Source organism: Panthera tigris, chromosome C1, assembly GCF_018350195.1.
Source record: "Panthera tigris isolate Pti1 chromosome C1, P.tigris_Pti1_mat1.1, whole genome shotgun sequence".
NCBI lineage: Eukaryota > Metazoa > Chordata > Mammalia > Carnivora > Felidae > Panthera > Panthera tigris.
This window is the reverse complement of record NC_056667.1, coordinates 77583208-77595917: the sequence shown is the minus strand read 5'-3', so window position 1 is coordinate 77595917 and position 12710 is coordinate 77583208. Positions and strand designations below refer to the sequence as shown.

At 38.3% G+C, this 12710-nt stretch overlaps 1 protein-coding gene across 6 annotated transcripts in view; it reads right to left on the bottom strand.

Annotated features, from left to right (window-relative positions):
- The window catches only part of CC1H1orf146 (chromosome C1 C1orf146 homolog), a 58305-nt gene that overhangs the window by 14582 nt on the left and 31013 nt on the right, over positions 1-12710 (bottom strand). For 5 of the 6 annotated variants that reach the window (XM_007073403.3, XM_042997875.1, XM_042997871.1 and 2 more), the window contains exon 2: positions 2005-2116. In XM_007073403.3, the coding sequence (XP_007073465.1) occupies positions 2005-2073 (69 nt within the window). In that variant the 5' untranslated portion in view covers positions 2074-2116. Of the gene's footprint in view, positions 1-2004; positions 2117-2203; positions 2227-12710 lie in introns of those variants that run through there. The other variant, XM_042997874.1, reaches the window with a different exon arrangement.

Sequence of the window (12710 nt, the reverse complement as noted above, 5' to 3'; positions counted from 1 at the left end):
TAGTTACACAGATTAGTCACGCAGTTAAATAGATTCAGTGCTCATTTGTAGTAAAACTGAAGAAAGTTTTCCAGTTTCTTATAAAAATAAACATCTGACCCATCTGACCCAGCAATTCCATTACTATGTATTTACTAGAGAAATGAAAACACAGATCAACAGACAGACATATAATGAGGTTTACAGCAGCTTACTTAAAAATGGCCCAAAACTGGAAACAACCCAAATGTCCATCTACTGGTGAATAGATAAATAAACTGGGGTATACTCATACAGTAAACTACTACTCAACAATAAAAGGAAACAAACTATTGTAATATGTAACAACATGTAAGCAAGACACAAAAGAATACCAACTGTGTCATTCCATCTATAGGAAATTCTACAATAGGCAAAACCAATTATAGTGATAAGTATCAGATCAATGGTTTACTTGAGGCAGGGGGCTGGAAAAGAAATTACTATAAAAGGACATAAAGGAACTTTCTAGAGTGATGCATATGTTCTATATTTTGATTGTAAAACTCATCAAACTTCACATTTAAAATGAGTGCATTTTATTGTATGTAAGTTATACTTAAATTGACTTTTAAAACATCTTTCAAAATCAAGGGGAAAACAGAAATATTTTGATATTAACAAAAAATGAGAGTAAGTTTTTTACTTCTAGAAAATCCTCATACAGGTAAATTCTAAATTATATTCTTCAGATAAAAAGAAAGTGATTTAAAAAGAGAGGTCTGAGCCAAAGGAAAAAAAGGAGAGCAAAAACAACAGCAAAGACATGAGTAAATCTAAACAAATGCTAACTTTAGAGAATAAGACTTTGTGGAGTTAAAAAACAGAATTAAACTAAATATGATAACAACAAGAATCTTGTTCTAAGAGTGTTCTAAGATTCTTTTGTGATTTAAGATGAGGATAAAGGTAATTATTCACTGTGATTTTGTGGAACTAAGTATACATGTTAAAATTTCTAGGGCAACCACTAAAATAGTAGAAATAGGGCATATAATTTCCAAAGCTAGTAAAAGAGGGAGAGAGATGGTGATGGGGGGAGGGGGAGAGGGAGAGAGAGAGAGAGAGACTGACCAATCAATACAAAAACTAACAAGAAAGGAGAGAAAAAAGAAACAGAAAAGGTGGGACAAATAGGAAAAAAACAAGATGATTAAACATAATAAATGAATTATAAAGTAGTTGCTCTTCACACATTAGCATGGATTGCTGGCTTCCTTTCTCAAAATCAGTCTAAAAAAGCTATATAATTAAGAGAGAAACATGAATTCTAGAAACCTAACAAAAAGAAGCATGAAAAAAAATCAGTGAGACTTAAGGCTGTCCTAAACTGGTATGTGTTATGGAGCTAGATGGCTAAAGCTAATAGGGCAAAGTGCAGCTTGAGGCAGCAGTTAGAGGACAGAGTGGATAAAAATCTTATTTTAACTCTTATACTGCCTCTCTCCTCTTTACTGTGGAATAGTCATCTCCTGCCCCTTCACTCTAGACATCAGCTAGTGTTCACAGATAAATACCAGGGCAATGGAGAAATCCTGTTGACTAAGGAGTTAAAAACAGCTATGGACTGACCAAGTGCCTTCAGACATTTAACTTCCCATCCCCTCCCATCCAAACTATGGAGACAGCCTCCTCCTAATGCCACTAAGTTAAAAAAAATCAGTTTCTGTGGTTTATTTCTTTAAAAACCTTAAATAATATATATGTGCATATGTGTTACTGTTTCTGGAATCGTTTAACATCTCTATTAGAACAGGCTTATAAAGAAAAAAAAGAACTTTAAAAAATTTCCAAACCTCAAATATTTAGAGATGTAAGATGTTGAAAATTGATACAATAAAGTTTATAATTTATCTTTAAAATACATTTAGTTTATGTGCTTGCTGATCTACATAACTTTGATAATCAAGCTAAGGATCTTTTAAAATATTGTTCTATGGTTTTTAATTTTTAAATTAAAGATCAATGGCCCAAATGTCTATTTACCTTAAGAGATGAGCTAATAATAATGGTGGTTGTCCATTTTATTTTTTCTTTTGTGCCATTTTCAGCCATCTGTCTGTCTTTGGATCAACCCAGCTTCTAACGGTGCCACAACCTGAAAAAAGGTAAGAGGAAACAGGACATGTAGAAATGTTTGATGAATGAGTAAATTAAAGACAGAAATGAAACTATGTGGGGGCACCTGGATGGCTGAGTTGGTTAAAGTCCAACTCTAGATTTCAGCTCAGGTCATGATCTCATAGTCATGAAATCGAGCCCTGCATCAGGCTCCACCAAGGATGTAGAGCCTGCTTAAGATTCTCTCTCTCCCTCCCCCACTGGTGCTTTCTAGAAAGAAAGAAACAAACAAACAAACAAGGTTAATGGAGACATTCTAAATAATATTTGAAAGTTAAAATTTGACACTGAAAATATGTCTTGTTATACATTAAGCTTATCAATACCACGCTTCCTATTGCTAAAAAGGAGATAGTAGACCCAAAACGGAGTCACTTGCACTAAACCCCACATCAGTAAACCAAGACTTAATATCCAACCTAACTTCAGTTTCACCACCCAACCACCCTATCCCTCACTTACCACCCCCCCACCCCCTGCAATGTAACCTTTAACCAATTGACACTGAATACTTGGTCAGCACTGGTGAAATAATGCACTCAGTAAATCCCTTCCTTTCCCCTCAGGAAAGTAACCTTGCCTGAAAAATGCATTCTTTGCAAATAATTTTTTTCCAACTCCTGTCTTTAAACACTTCCCTTTTTGGGGCATTTGGGTGGCTCAGTTGATTGAGCATCCTACTTCAGCTCAGGTCATGTCTCATGGTTCATGAGTTCCAGTCCCACACCGGTCTTTCTGCTGTCAGTGCAGACCCTCTTCAGACACTCTGTCCCCCGCTCTCTCTGCCCCTTCCCCACTCATTCTCTCAAAACTAAATAAACAATTAAAAAAAAAAAACAAAACCTTCCCTTTCCCACAGCTTGGTGGAGTTCCTTTCCCTTGCTAATTGGGATACTGCCCAATTCATGATTCATGGAATAAAGCCAATTTGGTTTTTTTAAAAATATAATTGATTGTCTAACTAGTTTCCATACAACACCCAGTGCTCATCCCAACAAGTGCTATCCTCAATGCCCATCAACAACTTTCCCCTCTCCCCCACCCCCCATCAACCCTCAGTTTGTTCTCAGTATTTAAGAGTCTCTTATGGTTTATCTCCCTCCCTCTCTGTAACTTTTTTTTCCCCTTCCCCTCTCCCATGGTCTTCTGTTAAGTTTCTCAAGATCCACATATGAGTGAAAACATACGGTAAATGTACTCGGTCGAATTTTTGCTATTTAACTCTACTAACAATTACTAAAAACAATGGTTCCCATTACAGGGCATCAGGGTTTTCTCCCTTTTCCTTTTTTTTCAGGGTTACTTCAACAAACAAAGCAAAGCACACCTAATTAAAGGTACAGACGCTTCACCACTGAAAGTAATGAGGAGCTCTGTAGAGGACTGAACAATGGGAAAGAGAAGCCAAAATGCAACAGCAGAATGCACACAGCATACACCAGAAACACTGCCAGGAGTGCCAGGCCCTGGACAGTGTATCACCCCTTTTTAATATAGTGGTACTCTCAGGTGCAGGAAACATAACAAGCTTTTAGAACATGCAAAACACTGACAGAAACTTAGTCAAAATTGCAAGACAGAGGAATTCTCCCCAAAAGAAAGGTCAAGAAGAAATCATAGCCAGGGGCTTGCTTAAAATAGATATAGGCAATATATCTGAGAATTTAGATCAACAAGAATTGAGATCAACATTCCTAAAACTACTAGCTGGCCTTGAAAAAGCACAGAAGACCCCAGAGAAACCCTTGCTGCAAAGATCAAAGACCTAAAAACTAGTCAGCATGAATTGAAAAAGGCTATAAATGAGATGCAAAATGGGCTAGATACAGTGAAGCAAGACGGAAGAAACAGAGGAGAGAATAGATGAAATAGATGTTAAAATTATGGAAAATCATGAAACTGAAAAAAGAAGGAAAGGAAATTACTAGATCATAATGGGAGGCATAGAGAACTAACTGATTCCATGAAATGAAGCAATATCCATATCATAGGGGTCCCAGAAGAAGAAGAGTGAGAAAAAGGGGCAGAAAGTTTATTTGAACAAGTTATAGATGAGAACTTCTCTAACCTGGGAAAAGGAAACAGGCATCCAAGTCCAAGAGGCACAGAGAACTCCCTTCAAAATCAACAAAAACAGCTCAAAACCATGACATATGATAGTGAAACTTGCAAAATACAAAGATAAAGGGAGAATTCTGAAAGCAGCTAGGGAGAAAAGGTCCTTAACCTACAAGAGTAGACACATAAGGTTAGTAGCAGACCTGTCCACTGAAACTTAGCAGGCCAGAAGGGAGTGGCAGGAAATATTCAATGTGCTAAATAGGAAAAACATGCAGCCAAGAATCCTTTATACAGCAAGTCTGTCATTCAGAACAGAAAGAGACATAAAGACTTTCCAAGACAAATGAAAATTAAAGGAGTTAATGACCACTAAACCAGCCCTACAAGAGATCCTCAGGGTGACCCTGTGAGTGGAAAGCAGCAAAGACTACAAAAGACCAGAGAACACCATCAGAAACACCAAATCTACAGATAATACAGATAATAGCAATAAATTCATATCTTTCAATAATCACTCTGAAAGTAAATGGACTAAATGCTCCAATGAAAAGACACAAGGTAGCAGAATGGATAAAAAAACAAGATCTATCTATATGCTGTCTACAAGAGACCCATTTTACACCTAAGGACACATGCAGGGTGAAAGTGAGGGGATGGAGAGCCATCTATAATGCTAATGGAAGTCAAAAGAAAGCCAGAGTAGCAATACTTATACCAGACAAACTAGATTTTAAAACAAAGACTGTTACAAGAGATGAAGAAGGGAATTATACCATAATTAATGGGGTTTATCCATCAACAATATCTAACAATTGTAAATATTTATGCTAACATGGAAGCACCCAAATATGTGCATCAATTAATCACAAACATAAACAAACTCATCGATAATAATACCATTATAGGAGCAGACTTTAATACTCCACTTACAGCAATGGACAGATGAAGTTAGGAGAAAATCAGCAAGGAAACAATGGCTTTGAATGACACATTGGACCAGATGGACTTAACAGATATATTCAAAACATTTCACCCTAAAAAGCACCATAATACACATTCTTCTTGAGTGCACATGGAACATTCTCCAGAACAGATCACATACTGGGTCACAAACCAGCCCTGAACAAGTACAAAAAGATCAAGATCATATCATGCATGTTTTCAGATTACACTATGAAACTTGAAATCACCCAAAAGAAAAAATTTGGAAAGCCCTCAAATACATGAAGGTTAAAGAACATCCCAGTAAAGAATGAATGGGTTAACCAGGAAATTAAAGAATAAAATACACGGAAGCAAATGAAAATGAAGACATACAGTGCAAACATTTTGGGATATAGCAAAGGCAGTCCTAAGAGGAAAATACATTGCAATTGTGGCCATCTTAAGAAGCAAGAAAGGTCCCAAATACACAACCTAACCTTACACCTAAAGGAGCTAGGAAAGGAGAAGCAAATAAAGCCCAAAGCAGTGGAAAGGAAATAATAAAACTCAGAGAGAACTAAATGATTTAGAAACAAACAAAAAACAGAACAGATCAAAGAAACTAAAAGGTGGTGTTTTTTTGAAAGAATAAACAAAATTGATAAACCCCCAGCCAGACTTAACAAAAAGAAGAGAGGACCCAAAATAGATAAAATCATGAATTAAAGAGGAGAGATCACAACCAACACCACAGAAATACAAAAAATTATAAGAGAATACTATGAAAAATTATACACCAACAAAGTGAACAATATGAAAGAAATGGACAATTCCTGAACACTCACACACTACCAAATCTTAAGAGGAAGAAATAGAAAATTTGACAGCCCCATAACTAGCAAAGAAATTGAATCTGTCGTCAAAAATCTCCCAACAAATAAGAGTCCTGGGCCACATGGCTTCCCAGGGGAATTCTACCAGACACTTAAAGAAGAGTTAATACCTATTCTTCTCAAACTGTTCAAAAAAAAAAAAAAAAAAAAAAAAAAAAGAAATGGAAGGAAAGCTTTCAAACTCTACTATAAGGCCAGTATTACCATGGTTCCAAAACCAGACAAAGACCCTGCTAAAAAGGAGAATTACAGGCCAATATCCCTGATGAACACGGATCCAAAAATTCTCAAAAAGATACTAGCAAATCAAACCAAAGAGTACCTTAAATGAATTATTCACCAAATAGCCAAAGATGGCGACATAGGAGGACATTTGGCTCACCTAGTCCTGCTGATCACTTAGATTCCACCCACATCAGCCTAAATAATCCAGAAAACCACCAGAAGACTAGCACAATGGACTCTCTGGAGCCAAGCGTAGACAAGAGGCCCACAGAAGAGAGTAGGAAGTGCAGAGAGGCAGTGCATGCTACACGGACTGACAGGAGGGAGCCGGGTGGTGGAGGGTCAGCCCACCAGGCAAGGCAGAGCCTCCGAAGTCTGGCTTGCAAAAGTGGAGGTGCCGGACTGTGTGAGTTCTGACAGCAAGCAGGACTTAACATCTGGAATGTTAGAAGTCAACAGCTCTGCTCTCGGAGAGCGAGGAGGGTGAGAGGATGCTGGGAAGGAGAGTTGTTGAGCCCCAGAAGGACAGAGCTCCACAGGGGAACAAAGGTGCTGGCAAGCATAATTTCCCTCTCCCATCCCCCAGCCGAAATTCCAAAGGGAACCAGTTTCCCTCACCGAACTTGCTTGCACTGTGCAAACACCCATCACTGTGCTTCTGTGGATCCATCCCCCCAATGGTCCTGCCTCCCTCCCGGTGCTGCAGGGCCCTTCCCGCAGGGGACCACCTATGGCAAAGCTAGCTAAGCCTGGCCCTCCTGCCCCTGTGCACTTGCGGACCCACCCCACTAATACACCCTTGGCCAGATCCCATCAAAGCAGCACCACAATTGTGCCTGGCAGTATGCAAACAGCCCAGACAGGGGCCACAGCACTCCACAGTGAGTCCTGCCCCTGGGAAAGGGGAAGATAAGGTACACACCAGTCCAACTGTGGCCCCAGCAGTGGGCTAGGGGCACACATCGGGTCTGACTGCAGCCCCGCCCACCAACACGAGTTTCTCTGGAGAGCAAAGGGGAAGTGCCCTGCAGTTTGGAGCCACCGCAGGGACTAGCCAAAATGATGAAACGAAAGAATTCTCCTCAAAAGAAACTCCAGGAAGTAGCAATACCTAACGAATTGATCAAAACCGATTTAAGCAATAAAATGGAACAAGAATTTAGAATAATAGTCATAAAATTAATCACTGAGCTTGAAAAAAGCACAGAGGACAGCAGAGAATGTATTGCTACAGAGATCAAGGGACTAAAAAATAATCATGAAGAATTTTAAAATGCTATAAATTAGGCACAAAATAAAATGGAGGCGGCCATATCATGGATTGAAGAGGCAGAAGAGAGAATAGGTGAATTAGAAGATAAAATAACGGAAAAAGAGGAAGCTGAGACAAAGATTAAAAAATCCAGGAGTATGAGGGGAGATTTAGAGAACTAAGTGATGCAATCAAACGGAATAATATCCGTATCATAGGAATTCCAGAAGAAGTGACAGAGAAAGAAGCTGAAGGTGTACTTGAACAAATCATAGAAGATAACTTCCCTGATCTGGGGAAGGAAACAGGCATTGAAATCCAAGAGGCACAGAGAACTCCCTTCAGACATAACTTGAATCAGTCTTCTGCATGACATATCATAGTGACACTGGCAAAATACAAGGATAAAGAGACAATTCTTAAAGCAGCTAGGGATAAACAGGCTCTAACTTATAAAGGGAGACCCATAAGCCTAGTGGCAGACCTATCTACTGATATTTAGCAAGCCAGAAAGGAATGGCAGGAAATCTTCAATATGATCAGCAGAAAAAAATATGCAGCCAAGAATCCTTTATCCAGCAAGTCTGTCATTCAGAATAGAAGGAGAGATAAAGGTCTTCCCAAACAAAAACTGAAGGAATTCATCACCACTAAACCAGCCCTACAACAGATCCTAAGGGGCACTATGTGACTGAAACGTTGCAAGGACCACAAGTACCAGAGACATCACTACAAGCATGAAACCTACAGATATCACAATGACCCTAAACCCGTATCTTTCAAATAACACTGAATGTAAATGGACTAAATGCTCCAACCAAAAGACACAGGGTATAAGAATGGATAAAAAAACAAGACCCATCTATTTGCTATCTACAAGAGACTCATTTTAGACCTGAGGACACCTTCAGACTGAAAGTGAGGGGTGGAGAACAATCTATCATGCTACTGGAAGTCAAAAGAAAGCTGGAGTAGCCATACTTATATCAGACAAACTAGACTTTAAATTAAAGGCTGTAACAAGAGATGAAGAAGGGCATTATATAATAATTACAGGGTCTATCCATCAGGAAGAGCTAACAAATATAAATGTCTATGAGCCAAATACCGGAGCCCCCAAATATATAAAACAATTAATCACAAACATAAACAACCTTATTGATGAGAATGTGGTAATTGCAGGGGACTTTAATAATCCACTTACAACAATGGATAGATCATCTAGACACAGGATCAATAAAGAAACAAGGACCCTGAATGATACATTGGATCAGATGGACTTGACAGATATATTTAGAACTCTGCATCCCAAAGCAACAGAATATACTTTCTTCTCGAGTGCACATGGAACATTCTCCAAGATAGATCACATACTGGGTCACAAGACAGCCCTTCATAAGTATAAAAGAATTGAGATCATACCATGGACACTTTCAGACCACAATGCTATGAAACTTGAAATCAACCACAGGAAAAAGTCTGGAAAACCTCCAAAAGCATGGAGGGTCAACCCTCCATAGTATGCCTGGGTCAACCAGGCAATTAGAGAAAAAATTAAAAAATATATGGAGACAAATGAAAATGAAAATACAACAATCCAAACGCTTTGGGATGCAGTGAAGGCAGTCCTGAGAGGAAAATACATTGCAATCCAGGCCTATCTGAAGAAACAAGAAAAATCCCAAATACAAAATCTAACAGCACACCTAAAGGAACTAGAAGCAGAACAGCAAAGACACCCCAAACCCAGCAGAAGAAGAGAAATAATAAAGATCAGAGCAGAAATAAACAATATAGAATCTAAAAAAAAAACAGTAGAGCAGATGAATGAAATCAAGAATTGGTTTTTGAAAAAATAAAATTGATAAACCTCTAGCCAGGCTTCTCAAAAAGAAAAGGGAGAGGACCCAAATAGATAAAATCATGAATGAAATGGAATTATTACAACCAATCCCTCAGAAATGCAAGCAATTATCAGGGAATGCTATGAAAAATTATATGCCAACAAACTGGACAACCTGGAAGAAATGGACAAATTCCTAAGCACCCACACACTTCCAAATCTCAAACAGGAAGAAATAGAAAATTTGAACAGACCCATAACCAGCGAAGAAACTGAATCAGTTATCAAAAACCTCCCAACAAATAAGAGTCCAAACAAGACCAGATGGCTTCTCTGGGGAATTCTACCAGACATTTAAAACAGAGCTAATACTTATCCTTCTCAAGCTGTTCCAAAAAATAGAAAGGGAAGGAAAACTTCCAGACTCATTCTATGAAGCCAGCATTACTTTGTTTCCCAAACCAGACAGAGACCCAGCAAAAAAAGAGAACTACAGGCCAATATCCCTGATGAATATGGATGCAAAAGACACTAGCAAATCGAACTCAACAGCATATAAAAAGAATTATTCACCATGATCAAGTGGGATTCATTCCTGGGCTGCAGGGCTGGTTCAATAGTCGCAAATCAATGTGAAACATCACATTAATAAAAGAAAAGAAAAGAACCATATGATCCTGTCAATCGATGCAGAAAAAGCATTTGACAAAATTCAGCATCCTTTCTTAATAAAAACCCTCGAGAAAGTTGGGATAGAAGGAAAATACTTAAACATCATAAAAGCCATTTATGAAAATCCCACAGCTAATATCATCCTCAATGGGGAAAAACTGAGAGCTTCCCCCCAGAGATCAGGAACACGACAGGGATGTCCACTCTCACGGCTGTTGTTTAACATAGTGCTGGAAGTTCTAGCATCAGCAATCAGACAACAAAAGGAAATCAAAGGCATCAAAATTGGCAAAGATGAAGTCCAGCTTTCACTTTTTGCAGATGACATGATATTACACATGGAAACCCCAATAGACTACACTAAAAGTCTGCTAGAACTGATACACTAATTCAGCAAATTCACAGGATACAAAATTAATTTAAAGAAATCAGTTGTATTCTTATATACTAATAATGAAGCAACAGAAAGACAAATAAAGAACTGATCCATTCACAATTGCACCAAGAATCATTAAATACCTAGGAATAAGCCTAACCAAAGATGTAAAAGATCTGTATGCTGAAAACTATAGAAAGCTTATGAAGGAAATTGAAGAAGATACAAACAAATGCAAAAACATTCCATGCTCATGGATTGGAAGAATAAATATTGTTAAAATGTCAATACTACCCAAAGCAATCTACACACTCAACGCAATCCCAATCAAAATTACACCAGCATTCTTCTCGAAGCTACAACAAGCAATCCTAAAATTTGTATGGAACCACAAAAGATGCCAAATAGCCAAAGTAATATTGAAGAAGAAAACCAAAGCGGGAGGCATCACAATCCCAGACTTTAGCCTCTACTACAAAGCTGTAATCATCAAGACAGCATGGTATTGGCACAAAAACAGACACATAGACCAATGGAATAGAATAAAGACTCTAGAACTGGACCCACAAAAGTATGGCCAACTCATCTTTGACAAAGCAGGAAAGAATATCCAATGGGAAAAAAAGACAGTCTCTAACAAATGGTGCTGGGAGAACTGGACAGCAACATGCAGAAGAATGAAACTAGACCACTTTCTTACACCATTCACAAAAATAAACTCAAAATGGATGAAGGACGTGAATATGAGACAGGAAACCATCAAAACCCTAGAGGAGAAAGCAGGAAAAAACCTCTCTGACCTCAGCCACAGCAATTTCTTACTCGACACATCTCCAAAGGCAAGGGAATTAAAAACAAAAATGAACTATTGGGACCTCATGAAGATAAAAAGCTTCTATACTGCAAAGGAAACAATCAATAAAACTAAAAGGCAACCGACAGAATGGGAAAAGATACTTGCAAATTACATATTGGACAAAGGGCTAGTATCCAAAATCTATAAAGAACTCCCTAAACTCCACACCCGAAAAACAAATAATCCAGTGAAGAAATGGGCGGAAGACATGAATAGACACTTCTCTAAAGAAGACATCTGGATGGCCAACAGGCACATGAAAAGATGCTCAAAGTCACTCCTCATCAAGGAAATACAAATCAAAACCACACTGAGATACCACCTCACGCCAGTCAGAGTGGCTAAAATGAATAAATCAGGAGACTAAAGATGCTGGAGAGGATGTGGAGAAACAGGAACCCTCTGGCACTGTTGGTGGGAATGCAAACTGGTGGAGGCACTCTGGAAAACAGTGTGGAGGTTCCTCAAAAAATTAAAAATATATCTACCCTATGACCAAGGAATAGCACTGCTAGGAATTTACCCAAGTGATACAGCAGTGCTGATGCATAGGGGCACCTGTACCCCAATGTTTATAGCAGCACTTTCAACAATAGCCAAATTATGGAAAGAGCCTAAATGTCCATCAACTGATGAATGGATAAAGAAGTTGTGGTTTATATATACAATGGAATACTACTTGGCAATGAGAAAGAATGAAATATGGCCTTTTGTAGCAACATGGATGGAACTGGATAGTGTTATGCTAAGTGAAATAAGTCATAGAGAGAAAGACAGATACCTATGTTTTCACTCTTATGTGGATCCTGAGAAACTTAACAGAAGACCATGAGGGAGGGGAAGGAAAAAAAAAGTTACAGACAGGGAAGGAGGCAAACCAGGAGAGACTCTTAAAAACTTAGAATAAACTAAGGGTTGATGGGAGGTGGGAGGGAGGGGAAAGTGGGTGATGGGCATTGAGGAGGGCACCTATTAGGATGAGTACTGGGTGTTGTATGGAAACCAATTTGACAATAAATTTCATATTAAAAAAAAAAGAATTATTCACCATGATCAAGTGGGATTTATTCCTGAGGTGCAGGGCTGGTTCAATATTCTCAAATCAATCAATGTGATATGCCACATTATTAAGAGAAAGGGTAAGGAGTATATGATCCTTTTAATAGGTGCAGAAAAAGCATTTGACAAAATACAATATCCTTTCCTGATAAAAACCCTTGAGAAAGCAGGGGAGAAGGAAGGAACATACCTCAACATCATAAAAGCCATATATGAAAGGCTCACAGCTAATATCATCCTCAATGGGGAAAAAGTGAGAGCATTTCACCTAAGGTCAAGAACATGACAGGGATGATCACTTTTACCACTGTTGTTCAACATAGTACTGGAAGGAAGTCCTAGACTCACAATCAGACAAGAAAAAAATAAATGGCATGCATATTGGTAAAAAGAAGTCAATTTTTTTTAAT